General features: G+C 61.3%; 1 protein-coding gene across 1 annotated transcript in view; it reads right to left on the reverse strand.

The window, feature by feature from the left end:
• Positions 1–13,977, reverse strand: part of TTYH2 (tweety family member 2) — a 42,355-nt gene extending 28,378 nt beyond the window's left edge. Inside the window, exon 1 of the mRNA XM_084648132.1 lies at positions 13,799–13,977. Coding sequence (XP_084504258.1) covers positions 13,799–13,933 — 135 coding nt within the window. The 5' untranslated portion in view covers positions 13,934–13,977. The remainder of the gene's footprint in view (positions 1–13,798) is intronic.
• Between the last annotated feature and the right edge of the window lie 1,434 nt (positions 13,978–15,411).

Here is a 15,411-nt window from a genome sequence, read left to right on the forward strand (position 1 = left end):
TTAGATGCAGCAGAGAAGATGGGGAAGGGCCCTCCCCACATGCATCTCCGCCTGAGAGCGAGGAAGACTGTACCAAGCACGGCACCGTATCTCACCTCTCCTACCCCCGCTGAGTAGGAACGAGCCCCCCCTGCAGCCAGAGCCCCCGCTCCCTACACACACCCTGCAGCCCGGGCCGCTGTGGCGGGCTCGGCGCATCGCTCCATCTTCAGCCAGCACAGGATGTGCCTGGCAAGGCGCGTCCGTTTCGCACATGAAGCCTCTGGCTCCCCTGCTTTGCGACCGGTCAGTTCAGGGTGCCTGGTTCTGATCTAAGGCCTGCCACGTTGAAGGCACGAGCGCCCCAGACCAGTCTCTACCCTCATCTCTCTCCATTAGGTATTGAGTGAGACGCACGAGCCGATGACCCCACCAGTCGACACTGGGGAAGGCAGCGCCAGATGCATGAGATCTCCCCGATCCCAGAGCAATGCCACCTGCATCTCCCGTCCCACGCTCTCCGGCTCCGCTGTTCCTGTTGCTTGTTCCTCGCCCCTCCCTGCTCCATCCCCATTAGCGGGTGCATTAATACCACAAGCAACAGCAGGGAACGAGTGAATCCGATGAGAGCCGGAGTTCCCGCAAGTGAAAGCTGAGACGTGACCAGACAATACCATGAGCATAACTGCCCCCAGCCAGGGCATCCGCTGGCTTCCCGTCAAGCCGTGTCCATTTACCAAATCCTGAGGGCAGGTCACCATCACGGGACCTAACCAAGACCTATCCTGCTGACCACATGATCTACATGGAGGCCAGCAGGACACGTTACTGGACCAGCCGGCAGGAGGTGTCCTTGCTGGGTCACACCCCCAGCCAGATTTGCACGTACGGCAGAACTCCAATTTTACAACCTAATGGGGGATTGAGAAGTTCATAAAAATCGACTGAGTCAGAAAACGGAATATCCCCGAGCTCCAGCCGGCGCACTGCGTCGCTGCCCTCCGACCACGGCCAGCGCACGGACCGCGAAGGGACGACGCCCTGTTCTCCATCAACGTCACGGTTACGTGATTTCCCACCCTGGTCCCTGTCAGGAAAAACGATTGGGAGAGACAGGCACCTGTAAGAGTGGGGCTCACAAAATTGAGGTTCTGCTCTCAGATGGTTGGGGCTGGTTCTATAGCAACATTTGCCAGGGCAGGTGGGTTTGTTGGCGGGGAGGGCACCAGCCTGTATGAGACAGACCAGACAGCAGGGAAAAACAGTCCCTGGGAGGCAACAGGACATCCACTGGCTCCCGCTCCCCCACCTTCCCGCCACACCCCACTCCCCCAGCGTGACCCAAGGCAGGACCGTTCCCACCGTTCTCCAAACGGCAAGCATGTATTAAGCGCCTCCAGCACGCTAATCACCTTGCAAGACAGTGGCACAGTCCCTGCAATCCGCAAGCTAGAGTGCTCCAAGAATGGGGCGCCAGATTTCCCGAGGGACGCCTATCTGTTTGAATTGCCTCTCGTTTGTGCTACAAGCCAGTTATAGCGTGGGGCTGCTTCCTGGCTGTCATTAAAGAGATTGATTGACATCTTAATGGCCTGCATATTCCCCTGAAGCGCAGTGGCCTGCCGTGACCTTTTCAGTATTCCACATTTTGATTAAGTGGCATCTCAGGCCCCTCTATGCAGGTTGCTGAGGCCATAAAGCAGGGAGCAGGCACCGAATTTGAAGAAGGGCAAAGCGGTCCCATAATTCAGGGAGCACATGACATGTTAACAATAGAGGCCTCATTCATTACCGGGCCGGACAGGGCAAGAATGGAAGGAACGTAGTGAAAGGAACGTAGACCCACGCATCCATCTTTCCCCTTGAGAGAGAGAAACACACACGCTGTGTGTGTGTGAGATCCACAGAACAATCTTTACACTAATGATTGTTCACATTTGCAATTGTTCCAGTGTAAATGGCTGTTCACACAGTGAACCCCATCCTGGATCGAGGGGAAGGGGGAGACAGCCTCAGACCCAACAGCGATGCTGTGCAGCTCTGCCTCAGTTTCCCCACCGATGAAGCAGGGACAGTCCATTCCCCGCCCTGCAGGGGGTGCGTTGGGGTGGTGAAGCAGGGCTGCAAAGGCGAGGCGGATGTGACTCTTGCTGTCCCTTTCTACCAGGGACTTCCCACCCCAGATTTTAGGTGCCGAGCCAGCTTCCTAATTGGGTCCTGTGGCGCTCACCCCGCCCACCCAGCATGGGGCCGGGCAGGAAGGAGATACGGAGCCAGAGCACTGTTTGCTCATTGCTCGTATTCCACCGCCGTGTTTCCCAGGACCTGAACACGGCGCCAGTTCCAGGGGGCTCTGGCTTCGCAGCCACGGAGCCTTTCATCAAACAGTCGTTATGTGGCTGAAAAAGGGCCCCAAAACATCATCCAGTGCGGTGTGCAGCCTTGGGGCAGTCTTGTGGGTCCCAGGATATCAGAGATGTTACCACAGCTGCCTCATCTCTCTTTAAACCATCAGCTAACTGAAAAGCATTCGAAGGGGAGAATCGTGGACTGAGCTTCTAAGCCCAGATGGGCCGGGGTTCCACAGAGCTGAACCTCGGAGTCAGCCGCACGGACACCCCCTCCCTGCGGTTCTCTGGGAACTAAACACACATGCTAACAAGTTGCAGACCCTGCTACTGCACCCCCTCCGCCTTCCCAGCCATTTCCCAGCACCGAGGGCTCCAGGGTCGTTAGCGGCCCCGCTTGCCTGCCAAGCCCGATCGAATCTAAGAGCTTGGCTTCGATTACTCCCGCTAATGCAGGCCAGAGCGCGGGAGGCGGCTGCTGGGGAAAGCCACGCTGCAGGGCTCTTTGTTAAGGAGTTCTCCGCCTGAGGGGCATGGGGGAATGCACCAGCAGGAACCATTTCTCTCCGTAATGGGCAATTACTCCTGCAGTCCTAACGAACAATGCCAGCGCCTCCCAGCTCCATTTCCAGAGCTGTAATTCCCCTATAGATGGGCTGGCCCACGACAGCCATCACAGACACTCCAGCTCACGTGAGGGCCTCAACATGGTGATTCAAGCACAGCCCTGATTGATCGGGGCCATCTTTACCAGCTGAGGGTCACAGAGAGATGACAGGTCCCAGCATGCAACGCTCCAGCTTGAGCGGAGCAGCGGATTGAGGGTTGCATGCTATGTCTGCCAGGGCCATACCTCCATGTTCCAGATGTGGGCAGCTGCGATTCACTCCCATGCAGGGCCAATCGGGCCAGGCCCCGGGCTCCTGGCATGTTACCAACACAGGCTCCCCGCCCTCCACCAGGCAAGGACTTGGCATTGCCCAGTGACAAGAACCTACTGAAGAAAAGGGAGAGGAGCGCCAGGCATGCAATCCACTCCGTGGAATGTACTACTTCACACAACACTCAGTCAACCTGCGGAACTCATTGCCAGGGCATGCCGCGAAGGCCAAAGGTATAACTGGATTCAACAAAGAATTAGATCCGTTCCTGGAGGATAGGTCCATCAATGGCTATTAGCCAAGAGCGTCAGGGACACCAGGCCATGCTCAGGGTGTCCGGAAGCCTCTGACTGACAGAAGCTGGGGCTGGATGATGAGGGATGGATCGCTCGATAATTGCCCTGTTCTGTTCGTTCCCTCTGAAGGACGTGGCACCAGCCACTGTCAGAAGACAGGACACTGGGCTGGGTGGGCCATTCTTGTGACACACAGCGGGCATCCCTGGAAGTCTCGTGTCCTCAGCCGGGACTGGACAAGGCTTTCCTCAGCAGCAGTGCATGGCCCCTGCCACAGAGGCAGACAGCAATCACCCCGGAGGGCATGACCCTCTCCCAGGGATGCGCTGATGGGAGCACCAGCCAAGGAGCTCATCGCAGGATGGTCCCATGGCTCCGGCACTGGACGGGGACTCAGGAACCCTGGGTTCTACCCCTGGCTTGGCATGACCATAGGCAACTCACTGCCCTGCTCTGTCGGGTCTGCAAGCTCACTGGGGCAGGGACTCTCACCACGCACACAGCGGGCCCCCGATCTCAGCCAGCCCCTCTAAGGCATTACACTGGTGCAACACAAATCCTGACACACAACAGCTCAGGCAGACGTCACCTTCCTTTAGCTTCCAGTTCCCTTATATTTAACGGCTCCCTTCCTGGATCGGGAAACCTCAGAGCATGACTGGCTTACAACAGTGACTCAGACGAACTCCTCAGGCTGACCCCCTCCTGCAGGGAACTTCTCCCATTCCCTTCCTCAGCCAGATGCAGGCCCATGCCCTGCTTGACCTACCTTTTTTTTTTTTTTTTGGTGTACTCATCACTGCATATTTTAATTCCAATCTTTGTCAGCCATTCACCCGCTCCTAGGGGCAGAGAGCAGCAGCGAGGGCCGCAACAGCTCTGCAATGCTCCAGGGGCAACTAGAGAAGAACAGAGTAATCCCAGAGACAAAGAGAAAGGGAAAGCAGCTCTGATCACCTGGCTCACACACAGCGATAGCAAGTTGGACACTGAAAATGCAGCTTCCATCAGCCCAAATTTCCATTCTTCCATCTCGCTTCCCGATAGCAGCTCTCTGAAGGGGAGATGCCCCCATCCCCGGTTTCAATAAACCCCCATTTGTTCTGTCGGCTTTCATGCACCATTCTCCCCACCTGCTATTGCACTGCTGTTTTGCATCAGCGGAGGAGCTGTTACTAGCCCAGAAATGGCAAGGACCTGGGGCTCTCAGCTCATCAAAAGCCCCATTATACGGACCCAGCTCCCAAGCCCCAGAATGCTCAGCACGCAGGCCAGGACCCCAGACTGGCCGAGGGAGCATGTCATTTTGGACTTGCTTTGTGGGTGGCTGGTGAGAGGCTCTGTGCAGCCGGAGACAGAGGGGCACTTGGTGAGAGTGGGTTAGATCAGCGCCGGCCCTGGGCTGGGTGGAGCCGGTGCCGCGGCAGGAGGTGCATTAGAGGTGGGGGAACAGCGATGCCACTGCTGGTTAGGAGCAACCCAACCCTACAAAGTGTGAAAGCAAAGCTGCGCCATGCATCGCACAGCGGGCCAGAAAGCCGACAAAGTCACAGGTGGGAAAGGAGCTTGGAGCAGCCCAAGCCACTGACTGGAAGGAGCCGGATCCCAGCGGGAAGAGACGCAGGAGGGGCGTGAAAAGGTGTCACTTGGAGGCAAGGACAATGATTAACCCAACGTGACAGAGCAGAGGGACCCGGCGTGTTCTGGGGGCGTCCATGGTCAGTTCTTTACAGAGGGAATCTAAGCCCCCACAGCCTAGCACCCAGGCTGGAACTTGCAACAGTCACTGACCAGCGGGAGAATGAGGCGTTAGGTCCGTCCCTCCGTTAAAACAGAGCTTTCAGCGAGCACCAGGGCAGAGTCCAGAGGCTGGCGCTGGGATCTCTCTGCGAGGCTACACCCTTGAACTGTGCTGAAATCCTATTAGAGAGGACAAAGCAAGAGCCCTGCCTTACACCCACTGCCTTCGCCTCTGGAGACCTCAATCAGGAAAAACAGAGCCCAGGGCTGGAAGAACAGGGGGTTGGAGGTCAGGATTTGAAGGACATCCGCAGAGCTGCGGGGGCAGCCTGGGGCTGGAAAAGCCGGTGTGTGGGGGCCACATTCCAATCAATCCACTGCAGCCCTGGGATTGTGTGTTGGGCAGAAACTTTTTCTGCAAGGACTTGGCTCAAGAGAGCCACTCTGAACAGAGCAGTGATTGGTACAATCACCTGAGCCACTGACCTCGCTGTCCTGGTCTCCGCAGGGCCCCCCCAGACTAAGCCAGTGCCCCGCCCACCCAGGGGAAGAGTTTTCAAACACTTTCCCTGCAGCTCCAAGGGAGTGTGGACCGAGTGGCCTGGTTTGCACAGGAAGTGACAAGCAGCAGTGGACATCCCGGGGGCAGCCGTGGGAGCGCTTGCCGGGAGACTGGCCTCCACAGATCCCCGCCCTCGTGGTGCAAGGGGCAGCCAGGGCTCACTGGGCCTGGTCCCAGCTGTGAGCTCAGAGCAGAGCTGCGGGACGCCGGGGTTGCACAAGAAAAACTCTTCCGGCCACATCTTCTCCCTCCCGCTTCTCCCACTCCCCTGGGGGGAGGTAGGGCGGATAAACAGGGCAGCGGGGTCACCCTGCAAAGAAGCTGTGGTTCTGCCATAGAGCAGAGACTGGTCGTTCTTCTCTGGAGCCCTGGATTTTCCTCACGTGCTCCGTACAGACTGCGCCCCCCATGACACACAACCCCCGAAGGGAGGGAGACAGAAACCTGGCACATCAGGGGCCAGGGCCTAGACCCTCCAGCTACGATCGTGGGTTAAATCACGCCTGTCCCCATGGGATGGGCGCGCCTGTCAGACCACACAGCGCTGCGTCGGCACCAAAGCGTGGCACAGGCCCGGGCCAATCCTCACCCCCCCCCCCAGGAGAAAGACAAGTCTCGCTGTGCAGCGGGGAACTTGGCAGAGCTTTCAGTGCCCCAGCGCTGGGTTTAGGAGACAGGAGCCCGGCCTGACACTTCCCCTTCCAGTGCACATTCTCCCAGGCCACGCTGCCAAGCCTGGGCACCACACGACTGGTCTGCCCCCGGCCCCTGTACACATCTCCCAGTTCCTGTGGACCGACCCAGTGGCTGCCAGAGAGCTGGGTGCACAGATATGCCCTGGGTGCTTTCTGGTCCCCGCAGGACGCCCGGCAGGGTCTCTGCCATCTTACACTCCCACTTCTCACTCTACGGCAACCCGAGGCCACCCCGCCCCCTCGGAGGGGACGAAGGGGGAGCTAGCGCTGGGTTTGTGGGGGCATGCTGGCCATGGGGGGCTGCCCAGGAACACGGCAGCGAAGCAGTACGGTGTGGGTGGAAAGGTGCTGGCCGTGCAGGACAGGAGGGCTCTCAGGCAGTGCCCTGCCTACCTCCTGCCACAGGTACTGCCCCTGGGTACTGCCACGTCTCTGCCCCGGAGCCAGGTCTCCATTCAGGGCAGTTACTTTCCTGACAGTCTGCATGGCTCAGGCTCGGCTCCCAGAGAGCCAGGCTCAGACCCGAGCTGGCTCAGAGATGGCAAACTCCCATCTTTATGCCTGCGTTCGAACAGGTTGTGTAGAAGAGAAACCAGACCCTCAGGGCGTCTGAGAAAGCCCCCCCGAGAGCGCAGGCGTCGTGTCCCCCCAGCAGCTTCTGCCTGATGTGAGTGGACAGCGCCGGCAGCACAAGTGGATGGCTTTCCAGTCCCGCTGCCCCAGAGGTGGCCGCATTTCCACACACTGCCTGGAAGCTATGGGACCGGAGGTACTATGAAAATGTCAGCCATGACCTACATCCCCAGCACCCGAGTATCAATCCCCATCCCAAAGCAAGCAGCACCGTGCACCCACTCAGCAGCAGCCGCTGGGCTCCGAGCCGCAGAAAACCCGCCCGACACCTTTACATGGAAGGTAATCGGGCTGCGAAGGGCTTCCTGTGCTAGGCTGTATTGTTTGAAGGTTTCCTTCCTGCCCAGCCTGGTTTGGCACAGCTGTGCTCATTAGTGAGCAGATACGATCTTATCGAGGCAGCAGGAATCGAGCGCACCTCCGGCTCCCGATGGCATGAGACCAAGCAGAACCGCCCCCCCCCCAATTATCGATGGCAGATAACAGGCAGCGTCCACAGCGCTCCCTGGAGGGAGCCACACGGGATTGAGAGCTAAGTAAGGGCTGAGGCGCTTTGCAGTTCTGATCACGTTGCAGCCAACTCAACCCCACTGAGAAGCCCCTCTGAAAAGGCTCTGGAGTGCCCAATGGAGCCATGAGGGGCATGTCTGCTGGTGAAGAGGAGCGCTTCTCCTGGGGAGCTGTGGGTTCATGGTGGGGAGGATTAAACAGGAAAAATAATAGCCGTACGTGTCTGTAGGGTGTCTTTCAGCCATGAGTGCTTTGCAGACTATATACAGGCAGTGCCAGGGAAGTGCAGCTGCCCCTGGGGAGGAGCGCACCGAACAGGGGTGTGAGTGGGGTGTTTTTAGCAGAGGACAGCGGGACAGGCCCCTAACTCATGGGGACTGGCCTCCACAGGCAGTAGACAGGCGCTGGGAGGGGGGGCGGGGACAGAGCTCCATTGTGGTGGTGCTACAATTACTCCTGAGTGGACCAGGCCCTGCTTTAAGCTCTGCCAAAGGCCGGACCCTTCAGACAGGAACTAAGCTGCAGGGAGGGGGCTGGCGCACAGCGTGAGGGGGAGAACAGCACGGCTGCTCCGGCAGAGGAGCTGGTAATGCTGAGGCTGGCTCTACCCAGCTTGGTGGGCCGGGCTCTCCTGAGCTTACCTCGGCGTCCCTGAGGTGCGCCCTGCACACAGTGCTGCATTCAGCGTCCGCAGACCCTGTAACACTCTCCTAAGGGCAGCCCTGGGCTCCCACCGGCTCTCAGAGCCCCTGTGCTCTGACCATCCAGATCTGCAGAGCCAGGTCCCGAAGCCACCTGCCAAGTCCCGTGTCCAGGTGGCACATCCTGAGCAGACCTGCATCCCAGGAAGGAGAACCGGGGCCCACACGACGGAGACCCGGCTGACACGCCGCGTGCAGGGACGGAGCCCCACGCACCGGGACAGGGAGCTAGCCATCGCCCGGGTCCACAGTCCAGCTGACCAGCACCTCATCCCAATCAGTCACCTTCTGGTGATAGCTCTGCAACCCTAGCACCGCCAGGGCCTCCCTCCATCGGCAGCACCCCACACCCAGCCCCCCGGGGCCTGTCCAGCACCAATCAGAGCAAGTGATTCCAGTCACAGGCACCCCCCAGCCCACCGTGCTGCCAGCGACCTCTCGCTGCTTACAAGCCCCCGTTAGCTTCCGCACGCCGCGCTGCTTTTCCCTGGTGGAGATGCTCCTGGGAGGCAGGACCGCCACCCCAATGCACCAGTCAGGCTCCAAAGTACCATGTACCTTTTGTTAAACAGGCCCTCAGAGCCACAAACCAAGCCAGGGTGGGCACGAGGAGAGCACGGGGAACTTCCCAGCACCAACGGCCGGGCGCTTGCCCTCCAAACACCCCAACGGTGCTTAAAGGGGCATGTCAAGTGACTCAGGTTGCTCAAAAAGAGCCACCTTTGCAGGCGATTGTGAGCAACCCAGCAGACGAATTCAACAAAGGAGGGGGGGAAGAACTCCAAGTGGCTTTTCCTCACAGAGGGATTTGCTCTCTGCAGTTTGCCCAGCCTGGCTGGTGGAGTGGACCGCTCACATCCTGGTTCTCGTGCTCTAACTCACCCATTCTGACATACTGACCCCCCTGACTTTCCCCTACTGCCGAACGGACAGAGGGGTCCCAGCGTGAGAGTCGCTGCTCGAGCTCAAAGCGGAGATACTTGGGTTGCAGGGGAAGTTTCAGGCACAAATTAAAAAACAATGTTCTCAATTAGTTCCTCCATCCCCTCCCCGCACCAGCCATGCCACTCAAGAGCTAGGCCAGTAGTTCTCAAACTTTTGTCCTGGTGACCCCTTTCACACAGGAAGCCTCTGAGTGTGACACTCCCCCACCCTCTTATAAATTAAAAACACTTTTTTTTGCAACCCAAAGTACTTTGGGAATTATACCGAGGCGGCACCCCTGAAATGCAGCCACCTCTGGGGTGGAGGGTGGCAGTCACTCAGCAAAGAGTACAACAGCGTCACAGGAGGGGGGATAATGACAATGCAGTAACTTTTAATGTCTCATCCAAGGGCCAACCCTCCAATAAACAGCATGGCACTGTCTGAAGGCCTGGGGAGAACTGGAGTCAGCTCCGCTGGGTTTCAACCTGGGGTTTTCTACTGGCGGTGACTGAGCTGTCCCCTGTCAACAAACCACAAAACCCAAGACTCTCTCTGTAGCAGACTCACAAGGCCAGGGCTGTAACGCCGCTCGGCTGCGCAGGGCCCAGGAGGGCTACCGATGCAGAGAGGAGGGACAGGTAGGATTGGCAGTGGGAGGATGTGAAGGGGGCAGAGTCGAAGGGGCAGAGTTAGCAGCAGGACAGATGGCTGGAAGAAGAAATGTGTCACTGCCCACATCCCCCGCTTTCCAGTATCCCTCTGTCACCAGCTGCATCCTCTGCTTTGCTCTGACAGGAAAGAAGCCCCCCTCCACGCATCTTGCCGCACTGGAAGAGTGGGGTGGGGGGGAGTGGGTGTACAGCACAGTACCTGCCCTGAGAGCTGCATGAAGGGGGCTCCAGAAGATGACGAACTCAAGTACCCCTCGTACAGCACATCTCATAACCCTGGCTAGGAGCACGGCCGGAGGGCGGATGGCATGTAAACGGCTACTCCACCCGATCACTCCTTGCACCTACAAACGGTCTGAAAACACCAAAGGGCAGGAGAACACCTGGCCAGCTTCCCACTGGCCACAACACTTGTTCCAGGCAAAACCTAACATTACAAAGACTGGCCACTTCCCCTATTGTGGTCTGTGTTCAGAGGAGTGCGACAAAAGCCCGGCTAGCACAAGAGCGCGCTAGTTTCTGGGTGGCACGAATGGAATCCAACGCTTTAGAGACCCAAGGAGAGCAGAAGAGAAGCAGTGATTTAACGCCCCTTTGTTTGCTTCCCCCCCTTCGTTCACAGAAGAGAGACTGACTAGAGAGTTGCCATTTCTGCTTTTCCTCCCAGACTGGTGCAAGGCTTGGGTTGCAAACCCTGCAAGGGGATGTTTCACTGGAAAGAGAAGAACTTGGCATTTTAAGAAACAGTTTGCAGATTTTCTTCTCTCAATAACTAAGTTCGGCCAAACCTTTAATGCGCACACAATCCCTAAAACGCCAGCCCCAGCGAGCAACTCCCTGCAGCCGGCCACGCTTAGACACCCAGCAAAAACAAACAGAACGGGTACCAACTTCAACACCACTGAGTCAATCTCCGATACTTGCACACAAGCAAGTGTGGTTAGGAGGAAAGAGCCGTTACCTTTGTAAATACCATTTCAGGCTACAGCGTAATCTGCAGGACTCAGGGAATGGGGTGGGGGAGACACACAGAGTGCCATGCCATCAGTGGCCTAGAAATAAGTTTTCTCTGCCTACCCTACAGGTTCCCCCCGAGAAGGACCCCCCAGAGATAAATATTGGCTCCAACCTCTCGCTCTTTTTTTTTTTTTTTTTTTTTTAAAGAGCAAACAAAAGATCCACATGCAGCAGGAGCGTGAAGGGAAAAGCTACATGGGAATTGGAAACTGTCCCATGGGAAGCAGGGGTGGGTCCCACCTCCCATAACCAGAGCTCCCTCTGATTCTCAGCAAATCCATTTTGCAACCAGACTGAAACTTTTCAAAGGCAATTCCCCATCCCCCCCTCCACACAGCCCCACAGGCAAAGCCCAGCTGGGTTGGGAAGGGTTCAGAGCCAGGACCAGGCTGAGTGCAGAGGACAGATTTGGGGGAAGGCCTGGGATGCATTCATTCTATTCAGGGTCTTATGGGTGGTACCGAGGCTTCCCAATTTTTCATACTTGCTGTCTGGTCACCTGAGGAGCTGGCGAGCTCGCGGGGATGCTGGCGAGGCGGAGGCTAGGGCGCACGCAGAATGCACTGGGCACGGCGTTAGCGAGCCAGAGAATTGGTGCATGGGGCAGAGGGGGGACTGCCCCAGGGAAGTTGGCAGCACACAAGGGTGCACTGGGGTGACCCCGGAGCTGCCCCCCAGGTTCGCAGTGTGCAGAGAGTTGCACTGTGGCTGGGGGGGTTACACAGGAAGAATGGCCCCGAGATGGCAGGTGGGACTGGACTGCACTGGGGCTTGCAATGCACAGGGTGGGGAGGGGTGTCCGGGGGAGGCGCTAAGGGTGGGAGGATTGACGGGGTGCACTGGGACAAGGGCTGAGGGGGTGGTGAACGGAGCTGGGGCTCACGTGCCTGGGGGATGCCCCAAGCCCGAGTGTTGTTAGGGAGGAGGGGAGCTGGGTGCACCGGGGATGCCAGGCGGGGAGGGGACGGGTTGACAGAGGGAGACCCGGTGTACAGGGGCTGCCAGCAGGGAGGAGGGGGACTGGGTGCACTGGGGTTGTCGGGAGAAGGGGGGGGGAAGAGGGAGGAGAGTCCAGGGGGACGGGTGCACGGAGGGAGGACGGGAGGAGGGTCCGGGGGCACGGAGGGAGGAGGGTCCGGGGGCACGGAGGGAGGAGGGTCCGGGGGCACGGAGGGAGGAGGGTCCGGGGGCACGGAGGGAGGAGGGTCCGGGGGCACGGAGGGAGGCGGGGAGGGGGGTCCGGGGCCACCGGGGGGAGGCGGGGAGGGGGGTCCGGGGCCACCGGGGGGAGGCGGGGAGGGGGGTCCGGGGCCACCGGGGGGAGGGGGCACGGAGGGAGGCGGGGAGGGGGGTCCGGGGGCACCGGGGGGAGGGGGCACGGAGGGAGGCGGGGAGGGGGGTCCGGGGGCACCGGGGGGAGGGGGCACGGAGGGAGGCGGGGAGGGGGGTCCGGGGGCACCGGGGGGCGGGGGCACGGAGGGAGGCGGGGAGGGGGGTCCGGGGGCACCGGGGGGCGGGGGCACGGAGGGAGGCGGGGAGGGGGGTCCGGGGGCACCGGGGGGCGGGGGCACGGAGGGAGGCGGGGAGGGGGGTCCGGGGGCACCGGGGGGCGGGGGCACGGAGGGAGGCGGGGAGGGGGGTCCGGGGGCACCGGGGGGCGGGGGCACGGAGGGAGGCGGGGAGGGGGGTCCGGGGGCACCGGGGGGCGGGGGCACGGAGGGAGGCGGGGAGGGGGGTCCGGGGGCACCGGGGGGCGGGGGCACGGAGGGAGGCGGGGAGGGGGGTCCGGGGGCACCGGGGGGCGGGGGCACGGAGGGAGGCGGGGAGGGGGGTCCGGGGGCACCGGGGGGCGGGGGCACGGAGGGAGGCGGGGAGGGGGGTCCGGGGGCACCGGGGGGCGGGGGCACGGAGGGAGGCGGGGAGGGGGGTCCGGGGGCACCGGGGGGCGGGGGCACGGAGGGAGGCGGGGAGGGGGGTCCGGGGGCACCGGGGGGCGGGGGCACGGAGGGAGGCGGGGAGGGGGGTCCGGGGGCACCGGGGGGCGGGGGCACGGAGGGAAGCGGGGAGGGGGGTCCGGGGGCACCGGGGGGCGGGGGCACGGAGGGAGGCGGGGAGGGGGGTCCGGGGGCACCGGGGGGCGGGGGCACGGAGGGAGGCGGGGAGGGGGGTCCGGGGGCACCGGGGGGCGGGGGCACGGAGGGAGGCGGGGAGGGGGGTCCGGGGGCACCGGGGGGCGGGGGCACGGAGGGAGGCGGGGAGGGGGGTCCGGGGGCACCGGGGGGCGGGGGCACGGAGGGAGGCGGGGAGGGGGGTCCGGGGGCACCGGGGGGAGGGGGCACGGAGGGAGGCGGGGAGGGGGGTCCGGGGGCACCGGGGGGAGGGGGCACGGAGGGAGGCGGGGAGGGGGGTCCGGGGGCACCGGGGGGAGGGGGCACGGAGGGAGGCGGGGAGGGGGGTCCGGGGGCACCGGGGGGAGGGGGCACGGAGGGAGGCGGGGAGGGGGGTCCGGGGGCACCGGGGGGAGGGGGCACGGAGGGAGGCGGGGAGGGGGGTCCGGGGGCACCGGGGGGAGGGGGCACGGAGGGAGGCGGGGAGGGGGGTCCGGGGGCACCGGGGGGAGGGGGCACGGAGGGAGGCGGGGAGGGGGGTCCGGGGGCACCGGGGGGAGGGGGCACGGAGGGAGGCGGGGAGGGGGGTCCGGGGGCACCGGGGGGAGGGGGCACGGAGGGAGGACGGGAGGGGGGTCCGGGGGTACCGGGGGGAGGGGGCACGGAGGGAGGGGGCAGCGGGGGGAGGGGCACGGAGGGAGGCGGGGGCGGGGGCCGGGGCCGGACCCACCTGCTGGTAGTCGGGCTGCTGCGGGCGGAAGGCGCTGGGCACGGGCTGCAGCCGCAGGCTGACGTGCGGGAAGCGGTGCAGCCAGGCGGCCCACCAGGGCGCCAGGTAGTCGGCGCGCGCGGCCGGCAGGGCCATGGCTCCGGGACCGGCTCCTCCGCCCGCCGCGCTCGGCTCCAGCGCCCGGCCCCGCCCCCAAGCCCCGCCCCCAGCGCCCGGCCCCGCCCCAAGCCCCGCCCCGCGCCCCCCGCCCCCAGCTCCCCTGCCGCTCCCGCACCGGGCACGGCGGCTGGGACCCCCCGCCCAGAACCCCAGGGGGACTGAACTCCTGTTTTCCTGGTGCTGGCTGCGTCCAGATGGTTTCTGAAGCAAGAAAACGGAGCTCAGAGCCTGCCCCTTCTCCCTCTGAGCTCCCTTTGTGACGCTCTGTACCTGGGGGGAGCACCCTGCACCCCCACGTTCATTGTTATAAAATGATCGTGTGGCAGCCAGCGCGGCGTGTGCCGTGGGTGGGTGTCTGCAGAAGGCTCAGGATGCACTGGGCATGGCCGGTCTAGTGCTGTTCCAGCGAGGTTACAGGTTAAAATTGCCTGTGTATAGTTACGAGGCTGAAAACGTATCCTCATGGCTTAAAGCAAGCCCCTGCAAAAAGGCTCCAGGAACAGAGGGGCAGTTCACACCGCGTCGGGGCATGGAGGGGACAAACCCAGCCCAGCCTCACAGGAACAACGGACACGGGCTTAGGCAGCAACAAAAGAATCTGTTAGACCCTGGAGGGAGTCACTCCCTTCCTTTGGGCAGTCTGGGAGTGCGATGAGGAAATGCCCACTTGGCCCTGAAGGTGGGGTGGGGGTGGGGGGCAAAGCCAGGCAGAAGGAAAGGACATGATAAAAGGGAGAGAGACATGTTGCCCTGCTCGCTCTCTTCTGCCTACATCTACAGACATCACCACCCACAAGCGACTGAAACACTGATCAAAGGGGAGAGCCTGCCTGAAAAGTAACCAGCCACCCTATGGTGAGAAGCATCTAAGTTTTTAAAGACACTGAAAGCAGGGGGCTGGACTAGATGACCTCCTGAGGTCTCCTCCAACCCTAATCTTCTCTGATTCTATGGAAGTGTTAAGGTCAGCTCAGAATGCGTTTTGCTTTTATTTAATCTGACCAGATGTGTCTTGTTATGCTTTGACTTATAATCACTTAAAATCTATCTTTATAGTTAATACATCTGTTTGTTTATTCTACCTGAAGCAGAGCGTTTGGTTTGAAGCGTGTCAGAGGCTCCCCTTGGGAGAACAAGCCTGGTACATATCAATTTCTTTGTTAAATTGATGAACTCCTATAAGCTCCTATACTCCTATAACTGGACACTGCAAGACGGAGATTCCCAGGGTTGTGTCTGGGACCGGAGATATTGGCTAGTGTCATTCGGTTGCAAGTAGCTGGGAGCAGCTGACATGCCAGAGGCTGTGCGTGAACAGCCCAGGAGTGGGGGCTCTCACAGCAGAGCAGGGTAAGGCTGGCTCCCAGAGTCAAGGATTGGAGCGGCCTAGCAGATCACTGGTCCAGACACCACCAGAGGGGAACGTCACACCCTTCCTAGCCCTCTGCTCCCCA

Source organism: Lepidochelys olivacea (assembly GCF_965140295.1).
Source record: "Lepidochelys olivacea isolate rLepOli2 genome assembly, chromosome: 14".
Lineage (NCBI taxonomy): Eukaryota > Metazoa > Chordata > Testudines > Cheloniidae > Lepidochelys > Lepidochelys olivacea.